Here is a 22,321-nt window from a genome sequence, read left to right on the forward strand (position 1 = left end):
TCTGGTTATGTAATTTTTTTTAAAAGATCAATTTGGGTGCTCAACTCTTAGCAGATCCCAGTCAGAAAGGAGTCTGAGTTATGGGCACGATCTGAGTTATGTCGGATGGATAAATGGGCACAGAGAAGTTAAGGATTAATGCCCCACTGACTTCAATGTTCAGGGGTCCATCCAATTGTAGGATCAGGGTCTCAGCTGGTAAAAGCTATGGTCCTGATTATACAATTTGATCAGTACAGGGAGACCCTCATTTATACCTTCATGGAGTCCCAGTGAAGTCAACAGCACTCCGCATCGGTGCAGGGGACTTCCCACACACATCAGATTGCAGAAGCAGGCAGGGCTGAGTTAAAGCAATACAGAGCCCTACACACACCTCACATGGTGCCCCCCCAGACCTGCTCCCAGCCTGCGGCCCTGCCCCCTCCTTAGCGTGCTAGCACGTTTCAGAGAGAAGACAAATGGAGCACGTCTCTTGGAGCTATTGTTTCATGCCACCTGCAGACTCAGACAGAAATTAGTGACACTTGGATGTGAAGAAACACTTGAAAATGTGATCTAAGAGGGCTGGCAACATTTGTAACAAAAGCAGAGATTCTCATCTCATGTAACTCCAACAGCTGGGATCCCAGGTACAGGCCTACAGTGCCTTCGCTTTAATCCAGACATGTGATTTTCAAAGTCTCCTGGAGGTTTGGATGGCCAGGAACTGGGAGCCCAAATCCTTCAGATGGCTTTAAAACTCACAGCCTAAGTGTTTCTACAGAACGTGCATCCAAACGATTGGAGACTTTTTTAATACTAAAATCAATAAAAAATAAGAAGCTCCCAAATGTGAATGAACGCTGGAGTTATTACATGTAACAGGTTATATCTGGTGGGCATCATACGATGGAAAAGCATTAGATTTGTTTCCTCTACTTTAGCTCCCCTCCTTCCCAACAGTCAAGGAGTAGCTTTACAGAGGTTTACGGTTCATTGAGGGATAACAATATGGGAGGGTTATTTGGAACTATTACATTATTTTTATTCATGCAGGTCCCAGGCTTCAATTCTTTATTACCTGTGAATCTGTAAGGCTTGAACAGGGCATTTCACGTATTACTGCTGATATACGGACTAAGGAGGATCAGGATAGAATTCCTGTTTCTCATTGGAAAACACAGAGTTTTTTGTTAAACAGATATGCAAGTGTAACATTTTTATTCCTAGCAAAAGATCAGTTGCACCCCTCCACATGCATGATGTTTTGACAGAAGAAGCAGCCACTTCAGTGTGCTTTTCCCATCCTCCCAGCTTACAGAAGGAAAAGGGAAAATCTTTGTTTTGTCAGCAGTAGGGAGTGTGAATTTAAAAACGCATCTAGTTGCTGATGGGAAACAAAGACCTGAACGATCTCATTGGAGTAACTGCAGTCACCATTAGCACGGCCAGAGAACAACAAAACATATCTTGGGACTAGACAATGGCAATTCACAATAAAGCAAGGGACATTAAAATAATCTGTTTATCGTGAAATCCTCTAAGCACTGTCCTTAGGTGCTGTAGCCAATTGGTCTGCTGACATTCTACACGAGACCGAGAGCGCAGTAGCCTGCAAGATTGTATGTTAATCAGCTCTCCAGTCCAGAATTTCTCTTTTGAATTAGCATGGGATATTTGCATTCTCAATTGCCCAATTGAAGAGGTTATTTATTTTTGCCACGAATAAGCCATCTAGAGAGCATTCGAGATGGATTCCCAGTGCTGCCGGCAGGGCTGGGTTGGTTTGTTTTTAATTAATCTTTTAGATTTATTGTTGAGGGTGTTAGTCTGCGTAACAGAATGCATGTGACCTGCATGAGAAGTGTGACCGGAGAGGAGGGCCCGGCCTTGCTAGGAAGGGAGGGAGTGATGCAAGGCGAGACTGCACATAGATGGGAGGACAACGCGCCTGTAAGAGCACACAAGGGATTGGAGCAGGCACTTCACAAAGTATTTGTTCTCCATTTCGATCAGACTCCCACATTCCTTTCAGATTATCACTCTGTTCAGCCACCCTGGGGAATCATTGGGGTTGTAAATGAAGCACACTGGGCGTGTGATCTGTTTGTAGATTTAACAGGAAGAGGCATCTTCATATAAACAGGACAGACTGTTACTGTCGGACTACGATTATATCAAGGTCCATTACAATGTAAAGCTGCAAGCGTGCTAAATTATTCCTGTGTAGCCTGATCATGGGATGAGTGGGAGTGGCTGTTGTATTGATATGTCCTACTACACATGTACATTAAGGAGGCAATGGTCAAGCTGAAACTCCCCTCCCCTCCCCTGCTATATTTTCATACAGCCCTCTCGCTTTTTGCGGGAAGGCAACTGACCAATATTGCCTCATTCTCACGTCACACTCCCTGCCTGCGTGTCATATCCACCTCTCGTCTCGTCTTAAATTTATGGTCGGTGCCCTGGAGACCTCCTTTAGTTCTGCAGTTGTACAGAGCCTAGCGCAATGGGGCTCTTATATGCTACTGCTAATGTAAACACACAACGTCTTTTTGAATGTTACTGTGATTAATATAAGAGGGATTTTGGGTCAACATTTCCATGACACAGAACAAGCAGTTCAAGTTATAATCGGTTTAAAATGACCACCCTACCCTCTTTTACATTTCCACAAACTGTCTCAATATTTGGCCCTCTCCTCACCGAGGAATGCAACGGTCTTTAAACCTGCAGATGCACATGGATGTCGAAGCCAATAAGGGCTTGTGTGCAGCACAGCTGGATTGGAAACTAAAAGGTTCTTAACAAGCTTGGCACTGCTGTGCAGAACCCCAGTGAAATCAATGGCAGCCCACTCACATGGATCTGATGGAAAGGCGCCGTGTTGTGGTTTAACATCAGTCAACAGCAGAAGGCTGAGAGACAAGGCCGGAAATCTAGTTCAGGGACCCTGAGCACCATAATGCAGAGAGCTAGGGGCGGCCCCGACTCTGCCGAAAATTTTATGCGTGTGGAAGCAAAGGCAGCTTAGAGCTCAGATAAGTGCTTCAGAAAGTGTAAGTATCAAAATGTTAAGAGCTGACAGTTCACTGGCTAACCTCAGAGTCAGGTGGCCTCTACAAGCTTCCCCTAGTGGCCCACAAAGCACCCAAGACTCAGAAAAGCTCCTTTAGGCAAACCAGTGGCAGTTTACTGTGCGTTGGCCGAAGATGAGTTCTCTGCATTGGAAAACCTGCTCCAAAGTCAATGGGAAGATGCCCATTGACTTCAATGGGCTTTAGATCAGGTCCCAGCTTTTTTGCAGTCACTGTTCTAGATGCTGCCTTTAGAGAAAGGGAGGGCCATCATCATTCATGCTGAATGGAAAAGAGCTCCCTGCACCAAGCAAACACGGCAGTGAGACAGTCACGCAAAGAAGCCTCACAACCTGGTTTCCGACGCATTTTCTTCTGGGTTTCCTGCCTCCTCTCTCTGAACAAGTCCTAGGAAGTCTGAAGAAACAGCACTAAACCCACCTGATCCTGGTTCCACAGGAGTCTTTCCACTGATTTCAATGTGCTTTTGATCAGGCCCTTGAAGAGTGCTGTTCTATATGCTGGGTCTACGTGCTCAATTTTTGTTTTTTTCCTTCTATGGCAATTGTGCTGGTCAGTTTCCAGTAACAACCACCCAATGCTGCAGCCCCCCCTCACAGGATGTGAACTACATTGTCAGAAAGTACCAGAATAGTGGAAATCTGGGTGGGTCGACAGATAAGCCTCAGAGATATGGGTTCCAACCAGCTGTGGAATAAGCGTGACTAATTTTAACCCAAGACTATTCAAAGGTGAATTCAGGCTTGGGGTGGATCCCTACAGGCATGGCAAAATGACTCATCTATCCTGTTGGTTTGAGAGCCAGTGGATGATTTATCTATTCAGACTTTAGGTGCACTGGATGCGATTGAGATGGACATCTGCTGATCCTTCCATAACAACATCTGTGCACAGCTGCTTAAACCACAGGCCTTTCAAAATGGCTTTAATGAGATCCCTGAACAAAGGCAATATTTTGAACAGTCCGACAAATTTCTGAGAGGGTCTCCAGTTTCTGATGATTGCTTGAGGCCCAAGAAATCCTTACTCACATTTGCAGGCCTTTTTCACAAGTACTTTTATGGATGTCAGTGGGCGAGATCACAAGAAAAAGGGGCTATTTTCCCAGACTTTAAGACCAGAAGAGCCATTATGGTCATCTCGTGTGTCCTCCTGCACAGGATTTTTAATTCCTGCACTGAGCCCAATAACTTGTCACTGAGCTAGAACACATCCTTTGGGAAGACATCTGATCTTGCTTTAAAGACTGCAAGCAATGAAGACTCCAACTGCATCCCTTATTATTCCAATGGTCAATTTCCCTCACTGTTACAAATGCACTCCTTGTTTCCAGTTGCTTCAACTTTCAGCCATGGGAGCTTGTTATGTCGTTTTCTGCTAGTTTAACGAGCCCTTCTGGAAGTAGGGATTTGCAGAACGGAGCCCTCAACCTAAAAGTGAGGTCTCTGTTCTAAATGAACCACTATTGCCATGACAGCAAAAGAAAATGTGGCCAAAGTCACAGAAACCTGTCATCATGCTTATGACCAGAATCCTTTATCTGGACAAACTACAGAGTTAAACAACAGCTTCATTAAATCTGCGGAAGGATGCAGGCCTCATCTTGGTGTTGCTAGGCACCCCGTTTCTGGGCCAAGATTGAGCACGGCTAAACAAAGGCTCTCAGTTCCTCTAGCCAGCCCTGACAGCACTTAACTGCCTTTGGCCTCCATTCCAGAGTCATTGTTGTCTCATCTCCCATCTGTGCTTGCTTCTGAGATGCGACCAGCAAATGGCCATGTTAGCACTGCTGCAGACTTCTAACCTCTATGCCCCCTTGAGTGTCTCCCTTGCCCATTTGTAGTGTGTATATTTTTGTTCTGCTGTCTCTACTGCAGTTTCTACATCCTATACCCAATGAATCAGCTTGCGAAGTGCTTTGGGAATCCATCGGGATGACAAGCACTACCTAACTGTAAGATCCTCTAATACAACTCTCTGAAAAGTCTGCTACCTACGCATCTCAAAGCGCTTTACAGATATTAATGAATGAATGCAATTTAGTCTTTGAAGAAAGCTATGATCATCCCTATTTTACAGCTGTGGAAACTAAGATCACTGAGATGAAGCGATTTGCTCAAAATCACACAACAAGACCGTGGCCAAGTCAGGGCCAGAAATCGCATCTTTGCTACAAGGACCATCCTTCCTCCACAAATAAAATGATTCATCGTGATTTTTAAACTAGGCTAAAAATTAACTTGGTCATTTATAATATAAAGTCAGAATGAGACCACATTGGTGCATTAGACATCAGCTGAGTTCAGAAAAGCCTATTTTCACAGGAGTGTTTATTATTACAGTGGAGAGCTAGCTGCACAATAGTTAAGATTGAGATGTCATTTCCGTTTAAACAAAGACTCTTCTTAGTACTCTAAAATCCAGATTGCCTTGAAATTTGGCACGCTTCATGGGGGTGCGTAGTGAACCAAATTTGAGGTCACTTAACCAACGGGTTCCAAAGATACAGCCCCACCACCCCAAATTAACAGCTTATGAAAAAGGCATATTGTTTTTTTGCCCAGACCTAGGGATGAAACCTTGGATCTGAACCTGACACAAGGGTCTCACTCGCTTGAGGGCTACCCCCAGAGCACATGGTACTCACTAGCCCTTGGCGGGGGAACAAAATTCAGAATGTTATTAGCAAGAATTTGGCTCTCCAGTTAGGCTCTGGAATAAGGGTCAAGCGCCAAACAGATCACTGAACATGTGCAGACAGCGAGGCTAAGAGGATTTGTAGGTGGAAAACTTTCACAGCAGCTGGGTAGCTTGAGGGGCTAAGCAGTAAGCCTCTGATCCTGAAGAACTTACCCAGCCAGCGTCAGGTCAAGTCTCATCTCGGTCAGAAATCTGGGAAGGGTGGGAAAGCACATTGCTAAAATCTGGCTGTGTCAGGGTTTTTTTTCATTTTGGGGGAATGTAATCAAAGTACTTTTATAAAAAAAGAAATGAGACACTGTAAAGCTTGCTGGCAGGGGAGGGAGGATTCTGGGAAGTGGAGATTATGGGGATGGACAGTAGGGGCGGTTGGAGGAGGGACACTGGGAAGGGGACAAGAGGGTGAGTGGTAGAGGAACTAAGGGAGAATGGGGGCAGAGATGCCTAAGGGAACCTGACCCTCTCCTCATGTGAGCCAGGTTCTGTTTTATGTTGCGGTGGTGCCTAAGAGAACCAGGCATGGACCCAGACCCCATTCTGTAGGCACTGTACAAACACAGTATAAAGAGATGGCCCCTGCCGAGCGCTCACAATCCTCACCCCTACCTTTGGGTAATTTGGATATAGCTCATCTCCCTTCAAAGCTGGTGGGAAGCATCTACCAAGGGAAACCAACTAACAAAATAGCCTACAGTTTGTTCTGGGTCAAATGGGCCAATGTCTCATGGGTCAAAGTCATGTATTTCACCAATGGGCAAGTGGCTGGTCAAAGAACAACTTTCACTCATAGTTAGAGTGATTGAATAATCATTCTGATCCAACTGAAAATGGGGAAATAAAATCTCCAACTTCATTTGAATGGTTGGATCCACAATTTATGTAAACAAGTGATCAGAATAAGCAGGGCAATTCTGCTGCAACAAATCTGCTAGTTGAAAGATAAAAGTTCTGGCTGGCCGAAAGACCCTTTAAGAAATCCACTCCACCCCCAGCTATGAGCAGGTGACCTGTAAGGCAGCATATACAACTCCAACTCCCAGCACAAATCGGACAGGACAATAACACCACCACTTTGCAATTCTATAGCTGCTTCCATCCAAGGATCACAACACACACATGAAGCTTCACAATAGCCCTGAGAGGCAGGTATCATTCACTGGTGTAGCACATCAGTGCTTCTCACAGAAACCTCCACTAACAAACATACGGGCAGAGGAGGGAGCCAGGGAACAGGAGAGATACTGGCGTCTTCCAAATGCAAAAACATAGCAAGTTTTCTGCATTCCACAATCCCGCAATAACGAGGCGTTCGTTTACCGTCAGCAATTTCAACCAAGCAACTCCACTGCTTGAATGAGGGCCAAAGTAAAGCTGAAAAATACAAAGAATCTACGCCAGCCACCCTTCACTGCAAAGCCAGCCTGACTTTTCCTTTTCCTTTTTTCTTTTTTAAAAAACATGAGCCAACACACATGTCTGCTATTATGTCTCATGAGCTTGCAGCAGCAACAGGATTCAGAGGAAGCCCTGGGGCATAGCGAAGTCGGTGCAAAAGCCGAGTGCCCCATTAGGCAGAAGTGCTTTTCGCTGGGAAGCGAACGAAAATCATCATCTGTCTCTGACCAAGGTTTGTGGCTGACGGTAGACAGGAAGGCTGGTCCAGTGGTCAGTGTGCCAGCCTGGGGCATGAGAGACCCAGGGTCGGTTCCTTCTCCACCAGAAAAAATTCATGCCCCTGAGAGACACAGTTAAGCTGATCTAAGTCTCGGTGTAAATGCTGCTAGGTTGTTTTGTCATGTGGCACCGTCAACCTAGTTACTGCCCCTCGAAGGGGATGGATGTACAGAAAATCTCCTTTTGGCGCTGTATCAAGTATCTACACTATAGTGCTACAATGCAACTATAGCCCTTGTAGTACTGATATACCCTCAACGCCTCAAAGTCCTTCGTCTGTAAAATGGGATAACGATACCACTGCCCTACCTCACAGGGGGCTGGGAGGATAAATGCTGTATGTTAAAGATTGTGAGGCGCTCAGATGTTACAGTAATCAGGGCCATATAAGTCCCATAGACAGACAGACACATCTGTGGGTGGCTGGCCCAGCAAAGGCTGCTCTGGAAAGGGTTAAACTCACAGGGAAGCTGGAACGTGGTTGGGAGCCAAACAAGCCTCAAGCGAAACCGAAGTGGCCAGCCAAAAGACAAACATTGCTGTTGTACTTTCTCCCAACTATTCAGGGCCAGCTAACCACTCCCTCTGTGATCTGTCCCACCACTTAGCACTCAAATGCACCCGAGCAGAGCTCTGCAACATGATAACCACCCCACTTGAGTTACATTTTGTTGCTTAAACATGACAACTGTGGCAAGGCTAATTTTTTATCAGTTTCATGAACAATCTATTTTAACACATTTTTAGACCCCTCTGATCTAGGTGGCTTGGTAGTCTGAGCATGGGACTGGGAGCCAGGAATTCCCAAATTCTAATCTCCAACACTTACTCCGCTCTGTGGCTTGGGGAGAGTCGCAGGGGCTAACGTTTCCACAAGCAGCCTCTGATCTCATGTGCTGCCGGTTTTGTGTGCCCAGCGTGAGACGTCTTGGCCCTGATTTTCAGAAGTGCTGAGTACCTGCAGATCCCATTGATTTCAATCAGGGTATAGGACACTCAGTAAGGATCAGGCCCTAGATAGGGGGAGCTCCTTCTGCCAACATGGGCATTTCATTCAGTTTCATGGCAGAAACACCCAGGAAGATTATTTTACCACAGGAGCAATGATGTAGGACTTGTCTGTTTCATCTCAGGGGTGGCTGCCTTCACACCACACTAAAATGCAGCTGCAAAGCATGTTGAGGGGTGCATTAGTGGACCCGACAGCGGGTAATATTAGTGTAAACACCATTTAGAAAGGGATATAATCCTTGAGGTTTTCTTTAACAATTTGGGGGGCAGAAAGATTTGAGAATAAAGTTCCAACCCACTTAAAATTTAAATACACACAGACAAAAAACCAACCCTTTGTTGAGTCCAAGTGATTCAGGGACAACTTGAGGGCTCCTATGGGAAATGGAGATGGTGGAAAATATTCACTATTCTTTTCATTTTAGTATGCGACCAAAATGTGAAGCAGAAAATAAGCGTCCAAAGAGAAAGTTGTTTCAGGGAGCTGGGCAGCTCAGGAGACCGCAAATGGGCAACGGAACCTTCTCCCTCAAGTTTGCTGGCTCAAGTCCAGCCTGAGTTGTGACTGAAAGTTATTAACATTCCCAGGTGAGCTTCTTGGGGCAGAGACTCGCTTTGTGTTCTGTGTTTGTACAGCACGTAGCACAGCGGGCTCTTGGCCCATGAGTCGGGCTCCTGGGACTGCAGGAATACAACCACAATCTGAAGGTTGTTTGGGGACCTGTGTGAAGTGAGTTTGGCAGGCTGGGTCTCAGGCCATTTCGCAGGCATCCACATCACAAAGACCACCACTAATGGGTCACTGAAAGTGGATTATCCACTTGCCCCTAGAGCTGCTCCCTCCAGGGCAGGTGCGTGGCAGGCAAGCAGGCTGCATGAAGGAGGCTTGAGCTGATGCAGCCCACGCTGCACCTGTTCTCTTGAGAAGGGTTCAGCTATCCACAGCTGTCAATCTGGCATCTAAATTCACATTGAAATGAGAATAAAAATATCAGAAGTATGCAGCTACTTTGATGTGGCGGGGGGGAAGGGAACCCTCTGAGAACCAGCTGGTCAGTCTGTCAAGCTATTTATGTCCCGTCCATTACCATGTATCAGCTCCACATAGGTGCTTTTCCCAGGGGCTATCTGTTTTGACTAAGTGCTTGTATGGCCCCCCATTACCATAGTATGAGTGCCTCACAATCCTTAACATACATCATCATAACACTCCCTGGCGCCTGGCAGCCCCTTGCCTCCATACAGACGCTGCCCATGACAGTGCTAGTTAGATTGGTGGGTTTTGCATGGCTGATGTTTGTCTACCAAGAACTAGACTGAGGCTGTCAGGCCTATTTCGTATAAGGTATGTCCACACTGAACATGGGTCTGAGAGACCAGGGCTTGTGAACTTTGTGTTTCCAAGCCCATGCTTGAACGTCCACACTGCATTGTAAATCTGATCCCTTGGTTAGTATTTTTCTCTGCTCCTTTTGCCTTCCCCTTTAACTGCTTTATTGCTTTCTGCCTCCCGGCAGAGTTTCTCCTTTTGGGCCATTCTTAGCAAAGGCCTAATCTTGCCTTTAGGACCATCACAACCTTCAGTTGTGGAAATCAGTAGGATGACAAACTCAGCATTATGACCTTTCTGTAGTAAGCAATAAGAAAGGCTGGAGCGCTAAGGGAATGTTGCAAGTTTAACCCAAAACAGGCCTCAGAGCTAAACGAATCATAAAAGACAAAGAGGGAAAAACCCACATGGTCATCTACTCTACCCTAGTATTACTACCAGAGCAGTGCACCTTGGGTGGGGCCTATAGATCAGAGCTCCACTGTGCAAGGCACAGTACATACTCGTAGTAAGAAACCCTAAGCCCCCAAAGAACTAAATAGATAAGAAAGTCAATGGGTGGTAGATTATAATCCCCATTTTACAGATGGGGACCTGAGACCCAGAGAGAGAAGTGACTTGCCGAGGTGTCACAGGAAATCTGCAGCATAGCCAGGCTTGAACCCAGATCTCCTGAGTCTCTGTCGAGGGCCTTAACTGTGCCACCTTCCTTCCTCCTTTGCCAGTGCAAGGTCCTTGCAATATATTTTCTAGCATGTGTCTCAGGCAAGCATGTTGCCCAGTTTTAAACGTCCAAAACGATGGTGCTTCTGCTTTGCTGGGAGACTATTCCAGTCTATCCATCTCACTACATTTCCTGATATTTGGCATGTTTCCTTTCTCCTATCTCATTGCTCCAAGTCACACACTCCTCCACTACCCTAAAGGACTCCTCTCCCTCAGTGCTGACATCCTTCCAACACACGTGTTCTGCTATTTTCTCTCCTCGCTGCCCTTTTAGTTACGTCAAGCGCAGCACAGATTTAAAAGAGGCTCCATTGAACTCACGAAGCTATAAGCTTGAAAAAAAATCAGAACCCATCTCAGACACTTGGCCCTTCCACAGAGGTCACTGGCAGAACATTTTAGGCCCCTAAACTGGTTTCCTCTTGGTCAAACTATAGCTATTAACATTTTTTAATGATCAGGGTGCCCAGTATTCCATTTGCCAAGACAAGCAGCAGCTTTCACTCCCTCTTCTTATCTATCCTGCGTGGGAACTGTAGCAAAAGTGACTAACCAAGCTGTGAACTACACTTCCTACAGAAGCACTGGGCAGGAAAGTGGACTGCGCACGTTCACAGGTTCCAGGGAACATCAAGTCAGCTAGATTTTCCCATCGAATTGCCAGGCTGGTAGGGGTCGGAGGTCTGCAGCATGGATCAACTAAGGGTGGTCTCCCAGCTACTGTCTGTGGACACCAGCTACTGTCTGAATTCCCTCTTTATCTCCCAAGCACTCCCTTGTTTTAGCGTCTCTGCACTATTTCTTACACAGCCCCAATCACACTGCGGCACTCTGAAACCGCCGATCACCACCACTGCTCATGTACATGCCACGTCAGCAATCAACATTGGCTGCCCTGGATACACAGCTCTCTCTTCCAAGAGACAGCTCCAACGAGAGATGACATCCCTATTCCTGAAGTGGGCAGAGACACTAAAGCTACCTTGCAGAGCACAAGTCTGGGTGCTCTGGTTACCATATAGGTGGCACACAAAAATAACCTCCCCAAAATGAAACAGTCCCAACAGCACTCGATCTGCAAAGCCTGGGGGGTTATCTTTGACTCCTTGCTTTCCTCCTCTCCTTACCTCTGGGATTTAGTCAAACCACACTGCTTCACCGTCTAGAACAGATTTAAAATCCATGCAAAGTTATGGTACTTGAAAAATTTTAAACAGCTCCTTCTCCCAACTTCCCAGAGTCCCTGGCTTTTCCTATTCCCTTAGGATGCCTTTCCATCTCCTATCATTCACCCCAACATAAAAAGGCTGATCCAGCTCCCACTGAACTCATAGGAAGATGTTCACTGACTTCAACAGAAGCAGAATTGGGACTTCGCCTCCTTCCTAGATATTTCCCACAGTGCCAGGAACCCTTACTGTCCTTTCCCCACTCAAGACAACCGCATACATACAAATTGCAGCATCTGAAAGTGTTTAAAAAGTATTTGGGCATTTTATTAACTAGATCATGTTAAAAAAAATTTAAAACCTAGAACTATCTGCTGTGTTTCTCTTTCTAGCAGAGAAGTCGAGACACGTTTTATGGGCATCAAGGACATTTTTTGCAAGTACACATAGGGAAAGTTAGATAAGCAGGCTACCAGTGCCAGTGTGGAATCAGAGGCCTCTCCTTCACCTCTGTTTTTTTTGCCCATGAAATCCCAATTTGCAAGCTAGGAAATGAATCACCCACATGACCCACCCACATGGGATTCAATCAATAGCCCGTCTAGTGTTTATGTCAACGGAACAGAGAGAGACACTCAGAAAAGGCAGAATGGAGCTGGCATTTCAGAGGGTCTTTTTTAGCTGATACAGGAAGTTCAAAGCCAGATAATGGAACTCGGACACAATGAACCGCCGACGCTAAATATAAACCAACTCAGGGCAAGAACTTGAGCCTTTGCTTTACAATGAGCTGCAAGATGATCACTATCACGCCACCTTCTCAGTTAGAATAACTGAAAAGTTTATTGCCGTTACTGAAGTCTGGAGGAGGGATTTATCAAAATTACCACAGGACCCTACACTACTGCCCACCTATGGTCCCCTGGGTTGGTGGAAATGGACTTAGAATGGAAATGAGAACTCAGCGCAAACTTTTCCATTCCTATTATGTCTATCTAGGCATTTACACTGTGTTCATCACTGTGACATGGACACATCTAATCACGGATTCAGTGCACTAATATCCCATGCATTGAACTGCCATTGACTTCCCTGGGTGTTCTAGGGGTACAAAAGCTGCAGTTATCAAGCCCAGAGTCTCCTCCCAACACGCTAATGGGCAAAGCTTGCCTTTCCCTAAACCAATCAGAACTGCAGGCTGGCATTTCAAACTTCTATTCACAAACACCAGGGTCTTTGATTTGCAAGTGGGAGGTCGCTTTGCTTACCTGAGAATGAAGAGGCAGTGTTTACAGGCAAATCTATCTATCAAGGCCCTCCCCGTACTTCTATCACTGCAATATCTGCGTATCTTACCGAGCCACTTCAAGCAAGGACACCATTTTTATATGCTGGTAGAGGGAAAGTGAACTTCTCTACCAGAGTCTTTGGTACTAGAAGAAGAGAACATGCAAGAAGGATTTGATATAGAAAATTAATAGAGAAGATACACCCTAGCCTAGATCTACACACTGGAAACTGCTTTGGGGAATCTTTTTCAGGCTAACTTCATGCTCTGGCTACTGATAAAAAAACAGATTGCATGTAAATATGGTGCTAGAAACAAGACTGGTACCATCACAGTAAAGTGTTATTAGTTTGGTGGAAAGTGAAACATTCAACGGGCATGTGCAGTTACTGTTCAACTCAGAGTCAATTGTCCTTCCGGCCTCACTACACCTGTTATGCAACAGCAAAGAAATTATTTCCTTACTCTCCAGCATGTACTTCTTGGCAATAGGCAAAGACAGCAGTCGGATGTGACCAACTAGGAAGCCCCAGCCATGGGCTCTGGAGAGTGTGGTTTCAGGTGGCGAAGGGCTATACGGCTGCATCATGAAGTACGCAGTTAGCAAGATTAACCCCAGGGTAAGCAGGCCCTGTGAGAGAAGACAGGCAAGTGATTAATTACACTGAAAGAAGCAGAAGTCTTCAGAATGGAAACTTTCTCCATCCAGGTACGAAGAAGGGTTCTAGTGTCGGAGTTGTGTGTGTTTTAACTTCCGCTGAGACACCTCATTTAAACAGCAATGCTAGTTGCATACAGGTGTAGACTTCTCATTCATTTCCGTTCACTGGAGCTGTATAAGAATGAAGATAATTGGTATTTAAACAAACATCTGCAGACATGGGGGGTTGTTTAACACTTAAGTACTAACGTTCTCCATCAGAAAAGCCAGGGATCTCCATGAACAATTCTAGACTCCTAGTCTCTAATCAGATATTTTGCACTTCCGTAGCACCTTTTATGCAAGGATTTCAAAGCACTTTGCAAGCATTAACCAAGCCTCAAAACACTCTGGTGGAGTTACTTCATTGGTACAATCAGCCAAAATAAGCCCCAAAGAAATCACACTGAGTTGACAGAACTAGGAATACAAATCAGAAGACCCACAGTCTCACTATGTAGCATTGTGTATTCTTGGGAATGACAAAACTGGACTTCTTTTGATGACAAAAAATGCTCTAGAGTCAGTTGTAGAAGAGGACTATAAAATTATATCCAGTTGTATTTTTAATGAGAAATTTCTTATCATTGTAGCAAATATCTGACCACTCCCTACTGGAAATTGTCTCCTTTACCCACCCCCCTACCCAATAGACACTACTTTGAACCTATATAGCACTTTCCCACCATTAAACCTCTTGAGGGTGCATCTCCATTTTACAGATGAGAAAACAGATGCAGACAGGTGCAGGATCAATGGGGACTCAATGTAGGGCTGGAAGAGACCTCACAAGGTCTAGTCCACAAGGTCTAGTCCAGCCCCTGCACTGAGGCAGGACCAAATAACCTCAACCACTGTAACACCTGTTCTTTAAAACCATCAATGAAGGGGATTCCACAACCTCCCTTGGAAGCCTATTTTACTCCTCCGGGAATTCTCTACCACTGCACAATGCAGAATTTTGCAAAATTCCCTGTTTTCCCTGCAGAATTGGGCCTACAGAGCTGCTGGCTGCCAAGATGGGCACCTGGATTCTGCAAAGCCCAGCTCGCAGTGAGCGGAGCACCCAGCCCGGCTGGGCTGGTGGCTGCTCGCTCTGCTTGATCCTCATTCTCCCAGGGACGGGAGAGGGTCCCGAAGACCCAGCTCTGGCAAAGGGTGAGGAAGGGCAGGGCTGCACCATGTCCCCTGGCAGGACAGTAAAGAAGCTGGGGGTAGTAAAGGCTCTGGGGGTGCTGGTGTCTGGGCAGCGGTGTGCCCTGTGGCTAGGCTCTAGGGGGAGAAGGGTGCTGGTGTCTGGGCTCTGGGTGTGCCCACTGCTGGTCTCTGGGCGAACGGGATGCTGGTCTCTGGGCTGGGGGGTGCCCAGTGGATGGAATCTGGAGGGGAAGGAGGTGATAGTGTCAAGGCAGGGGTGCTCCGCGGCTGGGCTCTGCAGAGCCAGGGAGTGCCCCACAGCTGGGCTCTGCGATGAGGGGGGTGCTGATGTCTGGGCGCCGCACAGAGTCCCCTCCAATTCTTTACAACTGGAACTGGGTTGTTGTTGTAAGGATTTCTTTAACTCTCTACTCCTGGGGGAATCTTTTTTGCTGCTGTCTGTATTGTTGACATACTTACTGTATTTTGAAATCAGTTACCAAAATAATTGAAACTGGAGTGATTATATTGTGTTGTTTTGACAAATAAAATATGCAGAATTTTGCAAAATTTTTAATTTTTTGGTGCAGAATTCCCCCAGGAGTACTATTTGTGCTTAACTATTCTTATAGTTAGAAAGTGTTTCCTAATATCTAACCTAAATCTCCCTTACTACTGATGAAGCCCATTACTTCTTGTCCTACCTTCTGCAGATATGGAGATCAATCAATCACTGTCGTCTTAATAACAGCCCTTAACATATTTGAGGACTGTTATCAGGTCCTTCCCTTCACTCTTCTTTTCTCAAAAGTAAACATGCCCACGTGGGTTGTTTTTTTTTTTAAATCTTTCCTCATAAGTCAGGTTTTCTAAACTTTTTAGCATGTTAGTTGCTCTCCTCTAGACTCTCTCCAATTGCCCACAACTTTTTTAAAGTGTGGAACCCAGAATTAGACAGGGTACTCCAGCTAAGGCCTCGGTAGTGTCAAGTAGAACAGAACAATTACCTCCTGTGTTTTACATATGACATTCCTGTTAATACACCCCAGAATATTATCCTTTTTCACAGCTGCATCCCATTGTTGACTCCTAGTCACTCTGTGATCCACTATAACCCACAGATCCTTTCCAGCCGTACTGCCACCTAGCCAGTTATTCCCCATTGTGTAGTTATGCATTTGATTTTTTTCCTTCCTAAGTGAAGTACTTCGCACTTGTCTTTATTGAATTTCACCTTGTTGAATTCAGACCAATTCTCCAATTTAAGGTCATTTTGACTTACCTATCCTTCAAAGAGCTTGCAACGCTTTCAGCTTGGCGTCATCTGTAAATTTTATAAGCATACTCTCTACTCCATATTAATGAAAATATTGACTATTACTGGACCCAGGAAAGGCCCCTGCAGAACCCACTAGTTATGTCCCCCAGATTTTCAGCAAACCATTGATCACTAGTCTTCGAAAAGAGTGTTTCAACCAGTTTGTACCCAGTTTATAGTAATTTAATCTAGACCAGTGGTTCTCAACCAGAGGTACACATACCCCTGGCGATATGCAGAGGTCTTCCAGGGGGTACATCAACTCATCTAGATATTTGCCTTGTTTTACAACAGGCTACATAAAAAGCACTAGCAAAGTCAGTACAAACTACAATTTCATACAGACAATGACTTGTTTATACTGCTCTCTATACTATACACTGAAATGGAAGCACAGTATTTATATTCCAATTGCTTTATTGTATAATTATATGGTAAAAGTGAGAAAGTATGCAATGTTTCAGTAATAGTGTGCTGAGACTTTTGTGTTTTTATGTCTGATTTTGTAAGGAAGTAATTTTTAAGTGTGAAGTGAAACTTCGGGGTACACAAGACAAATCAGACTCCAGAAAGGGGTACAGTAATCTGTAAAGGCTGAGAGCCATTGATCTAGACCATATTTCCCTAGTTTGTTTACGAGAAAGTTATGTTGGGCTGTATCAAAAGCCTTATTAAAATCAAGATACATCATGTCTACAGCTTTCCCCTATCAAACTAGGCCAGTAACCCCATCAAAGTTGGAAATTAGGTTGCTTTGGCATGATTTATTCTTAACAAATCCATGCTGGCTATTACTTATGACTCTATCAGCCTCTAGGTGCTTACAAATTGATTGTTTAACAATTTATTCCAGTATGTTTCCAGGTATCGAAGTTAGGCTGACTGGTTGATAATTCCCTGCCTCCTCTTTGTTCCCCCTTTTAAAGATGAGTACTATGTTTTCCCTCCTCCACTCGGACCTCACCCATCCCCCATGAATTCTCAATAATAATGGCTAATGGTTCCGAGATTGCTTCAGTTAGTTCCTTAAATACCCTAGGATGCATTTCATCAATTCATCAACTAGAATACGTCTAACTTATCTGAATACATCTATTATCCATTCCTTCTTCCTTGTTGTGAATATTAATTGCCTTAAGAATCTGATTACAATTTACTTTAGTGAAGACTGAAGCAAAACAGGCATTAAACCTGCTAGCCTTCTTGATGATATCCATCATTAGAAGACCTACACTTCTCTTTGTCCTTCTCTTGCTTCTAATGTATTTATAGAACCTCTTCTTACTGCCTTTTATGTCCCTTGCTGGGGGACATTTTGTGCCATAGCCTTTCTGATTTTATCCCTACATCCTTGTGCTATTCTCCCATACTCCTCCTTAGCAATCTGTCCGTGTTCCCACTTTTTGTAGGATTCTTTTTTGATTTTCAGGTCATTAAAGAGCTCCTGATAGAGCCACACTGGCCTCTTAGTATTCTTCCTTTCTTTCCTTCTCATTGGGATAGTTTCCCAATTGTGCCTTTATTATTTAATCATGGGGAAATACAAGCCTCAGATGCCATTATGTAGAGGAAGAACATCAAATCCTCAAAAGGCACGTATGTATAAGTGTCAACATCTCCTATCCCTGCAGGTCAGAAAGATGGCTTACCTTGTAGAGAGCCATCAAGAGAGGGTACTGGGGGGGTCCCCTTTGGGGCTCATTCTTTTCCAAGAGCTGCTTGACAAACTTCTCAATGGCTTTTTCTGACATTCCACATTGGTGTCCAGTCTGCCTCACCAGGTCAATGGTCTCCGAAAGCTTGTCATAAATGCTGAGCTCACTGGCAGAAAGCTCCATGGCCACCAGTGAAAAATCCCTGCGAGGGGATTGAACACAGTCAAGCAACAAGAAACCGTCAAAAGCTCCCCATCACCACACACACAGAGCCCAAGGCCACCCTCCACAGAACAGTGCACATCCTCAAGGTTTTAAATTAGAAAGGAAGGCAGCACAGCTGCAAAGCCGGTTGTCACCAAAGAAAGAGAGAGTTCATTCAAACATAAAGGGAGTTCATCTGAGAGCAGTTAGCTGCAGCCCTAAGCTCCTTTGCTGCATCTGTGTCTCCTACAGATCATAAGAAAGAAGAAACTACAGCCTTATGGGTCATGAGATTTAATAAGGATACTAGGCAGAAAATGGAGATAAAAGGCCAGATCCTCAGCTGGTGTAAACGGGTATAGCTTCACTGAAATCCATAGAGCTACATCCATTTGCCCAAGCTGAAGATCTGGCCCATAAAACGTACTGCTCATTGAAGGTCACTGTCAACCTTGGAATATGGAAGACAATAAGCATGTGCATTGGCCACGCTTTCTTCTGTTATAGCTTTAGTGAGTCACTTATTTTAACCAAGCAAATCTTTTGTTCATTAAATCCCTTGTCCCTCTGTCCTCTTCCTTGTTAAAAATAAGTAGCGCAGGTGAGTGAAGGGTCACGATTTTACTATTTAAATTCTTGCAATTTAATTCCAAGGCCAGCTCATTGTTGGGTATTAGCAATACGATATGTGCTAGCTGCAAGCAGGAAGAGTTCACAGTAGTAAGCTCTTCCTTTACGTTTCCTTGCAAGTGATTCACACATATGGCATCTCTATACAATCAAGTACTACAGCGAGAGACTCCTTGCAAATACAACAAAGAGACAAAATGGCTTTTGAGGGCAAAAACAACCAGGAGTTCGGTGGCAGGTGCCACCGGACTCCTCGTTGTTTTTGCGGATACAGACTAACACGACTACCCCTCTGATACCTTTGAGGGCAAATTATTCCCGACCATGGAGTTTAAGCGGGGAAGTTTGTGACATATACAAATCATATGCTACCACTGAAAACTTTTCACATGAGGACCAGCAGGATGTGTGATGAACAGTGATGAACAGCAGGATACGTGAAGGAAATTTATTCCCACAACACTGCCCCTGTCTTTCACAATAGCTGAGCCTTATAACATAAAGATATTAATTATTTGTATTACCCAGTACTTAGGATCCCTAGTCATGGATCGGAACTCCACTGTACTGGACACTGTACAATGGGGATGGGCTGTAGAAAGACATAAGGAAATAAGCCATTTGAGACTGTAACTGTTCCATCATTAGAGACTCACATAAAAACTTATGAATATCCTGCACTGGAGGGGAGGGGACTGGATATAGGGCCTTCCCCTAGCTCTTAATTCTGAGCTTGGAAAATTCTATTATCCACTAGACTAGGGCAACCAAAAATCTATTTAGAGAGAGGAAGTTTAATCACATACAGCCCAGCACGGAGGGTGCTTTCCCACATGTGAAAATCCTAGGTGTACAGATTTTTCAGGCTCACTCCAAGCTGAGAACAGAAACAGGGCTCCTGCCTCACTTTTGTTCTCAACACCACCCAACCGCAGGAGTGGATAGCTTGTCCACCAAGTCATGAAATTCCTCCTCTGGCTCCGCTCTGTCTGATACACTCCCTACAGCATTATTATGAGACCAGTGTACATGGCTAATTATACACGTATTCGCTGACCAATCGCTCAACTCATCCGGTATTTTAAAAACCACAGATCAATTCGGCAGCTTGTCCTGGAGGGCGCAAAGGGCAGTACAACACACAGTGAAAAATATTTTACATAGCAACTCATTTTTGCTAATCCTCCCCCCACAATAAAAAGAAAGATTCAAGAAATCACGTTTCCTTGTTAGGCAACCAAATTTGAAATCTGGTTGTCCTTAAAGAAGTCATCTGAAAATTATGTTTCCTAGCCTTCCAGCTTTAGCAATTAACTAGAAACAAGTGATGACATTTCTACCCTCCATTCCTGCAATATCAGAAACACTAACAAGCAATCTAAAAAAAAAAAAAAAAAGATGGAATGGGATATATGCCACTTTGCTCTGCTTCTTGTCTTATTCCAGTCTTTATTCCTCATGCTAATTTATGACCTGACCAGGCAAATGCTTACTACAAGATGTAATTAGTTCTTACTTTTATGAGTAGCGCTATTGAGTAGTAAGCATTCTGAGTGGGATTTCCATAGGTATTTAGGTGCCTCACTCCCATTGATTTCATGGGAGTTAGGAGCCTAAGCACCTTTGTGAATCCCACCGTACATCCAGGAGCTAGCATGGGGAAGATTGGATTATAGAGTGCAAGCTCTCTAGGAAAGGTACCTTTTCTACCTATGTACTAGATGCTTTACAAACAACTGGCTCTATAAAAATAATATTATTGTACTGACTCTTTCATTTATATAACACACTGATTCACAAAATAAGCAATAGCCAGAGCATCTGCAGAAAATTAAACGGTCTTTGCTCAACTTTAATGATTGTTCCAGTTGCCTTGACACTGGAACCGCAAGCGATGTACTAAATGGATTGAAAGGTCGTTGAGCTTCTCTGTAGCTCCTGTATAGCTCTTTGTATCATTTGCTGAAATGCCAGAGCTCAATCCTGCGAGCCCTCCACATAAAGAATTCCAGTGAATTCAATGAAATCTGTGCACAAAGAGCTTGCAAAATTGAGCGCTTGTTTTGTAGCTGCTGACAGCAATTCCATGCAGCAGCTCATGACAGATATCCTTACAGTAAGTGTCACATAGCGCAAGTTTTCTCCTTTCCCTAGTAGCAGAAGCTCATCAGTGTCAAAAATACTGAGATATGTCCTAAGACTAGCCCCCCTATATGAGTATCCACTATTAGGGAGCATAACTGAGGAAGACACCTACAAATCACATACTAGTATTGAAAACCTTTCACATTTCCTTAGCAAAAGTCAACAGTAATCTGTGTTCCCTACTGGAAAATAAAATACTTGTCTAACGTTGTTTTAAAAATAAACAATGCCTTAAAAATATCCATTATTTACTTTCAGATCAATGCAACATGATTTATGAAATAAGAATGACAGACTAACTCTTCTGCTTAGTTGCTATATACATGTAGGAAATAAATCTTCTATATCTTATACGGCTAAGCCTACTAGAGAAATAACAGTCTTTATGTTTTGTTTCTGGCTTTTATTTATTGGAAAGCCATCAGGTTTACTGTTATTAATTATTACTATTATTTAGTACTTATTTATGGTAGTGAGCCAGTGAGAATCAGGGACCCATTGTGCTAGGTGATGCACAAACACAGCAGCAGGGAAGGTTCCTGAACTAAAGAATTTATAGTTTAAAGCCCCAATCCTGCAAACACTTATGTATGAGATTAAAGTGATTCACACGCAGGTATTTTCAGGATTAGAGGTCTGCTCAGGCCTAACTTTAAAGCCGGACCAGGACTCAAACCCGAGCGGAGGACAACTGACCTAAACCCAACCTGAGAGTGTGGAGAGGTTTTCAGACCCGAACCTGACATTTCACCTTGAGCTTGGGGCTTGGCCTGGTAGCAGCTTCCCACTCCCTATGCCTGGTGCCAGCAATCCATCTCTGGCCACCTCCTGCAGCAGGAGAGGGGGTGTGACTTGTCAGCACACAAGAGCAGCAGCATACGCAGCAGCGCACTGATGTGGCAGCCAACAGGAGCGAGGTACACAGTAGAACAACGCGTCAAGCCCATAATCAGGAAAAGGTGATCAGAGATGACCAGACCTGAGCCAGACAGTTGCAGTCAGGTCCCGTCAGGTTCGGGTTGGGTTGCAAGGTTCTATTCAGGATCATGCCCTTAGGTTCCGATCCTGAAAACATTTAAACATCTGCTCAACTTCATGCATGTGAGCAGTCCCACTGACTTCAACGTGAATGCTTGTGCTGAAAGTTAAGCGTGTGCATAAGTGTTTGCAGAAACTGGGCTAAAGTGGCAATCTATTTTGAAACAGATGTTATTGGATTAAAAATCATTTTTAAAAGACAAGTATCAGAGGGTAGCTGCGTTAGCCTGTATCCACAAAAACAACGAGGAGTCCGGTGGCACCTTAAAGACTAACAGATTTATTTGGGCATAAGCTTTCGTGGGTAAGAAGTGGGTTTTTTACCCATGAAAGCTTATGCCCAAATAAATCTGTTAGTCTTTAAGGTGCCACCAGACTCCTCATTGTTTTTTTTAAAAGACAAGTTTCCTCACCTACATTACTAATAAGACCCAAGATTGTTAAAGCTGAACAAATTTTAAAGATCAAATTTACATTTCACCATTTATGCTGTCAGTTTCCCATCTGTGCCTCACT

At 44.3% G+C, this 22,321-nt stretch overlaps 1 protein-coding gene across 2 annotated transcripts in view; it reads right to left on the reverse strand.

Moving 5' to 3' along the window:
* C21H6orf89 (chromosome 21 C6orf89 homolog) overlaps positions 1-22,321 on the reverse strand; it is a 33,641-nt gene that overhangs the window by 10,144 nt on the left and 1,176 nt on the right. Inside the window, exons 2-4 of one of the 2 annotated variants that reach the window (XM_077839212.1) lie at positions 19,147-19,214; positions 17,783-17,990; positions 13,444-13,609 (exon numbers count right to left, since the gene is read on the reverse strand). In XM_077839212.1, coding sequence (XP_077695338.1) covers positions 13,444-13,609; positions 17,783-17,971 — 355 coding nt within the window. In that variant the 5' untranslated portion in view covers positions 17,972-17,990; positions 19,147-19,214. The remainder of the gene's footprint in view (positions 1-13,443; positions 13,610-17,782; positions 17,991-19,146; positions 19,215-22,321) is intronic. The other variant, XM_077839211.1, reaches the window with a different exon arrangement.

This window comes from Eretmochelys imbricata, chromosome 21 (genome assembly GCF_965152235.1).
Source record: "Eretmochelys imbricata isolate rEreImb1 chromosome 21, rEreImb1.hap1, whole genome shotgun sequence".
In the NCBI taxonomy this organism is placed as follows: domain Eukaryota; kingdom Metazoa; phylum Chordata; order Testudines; family Cheloniidae; genus Eretmochelys; species Eretmochelys imbricata.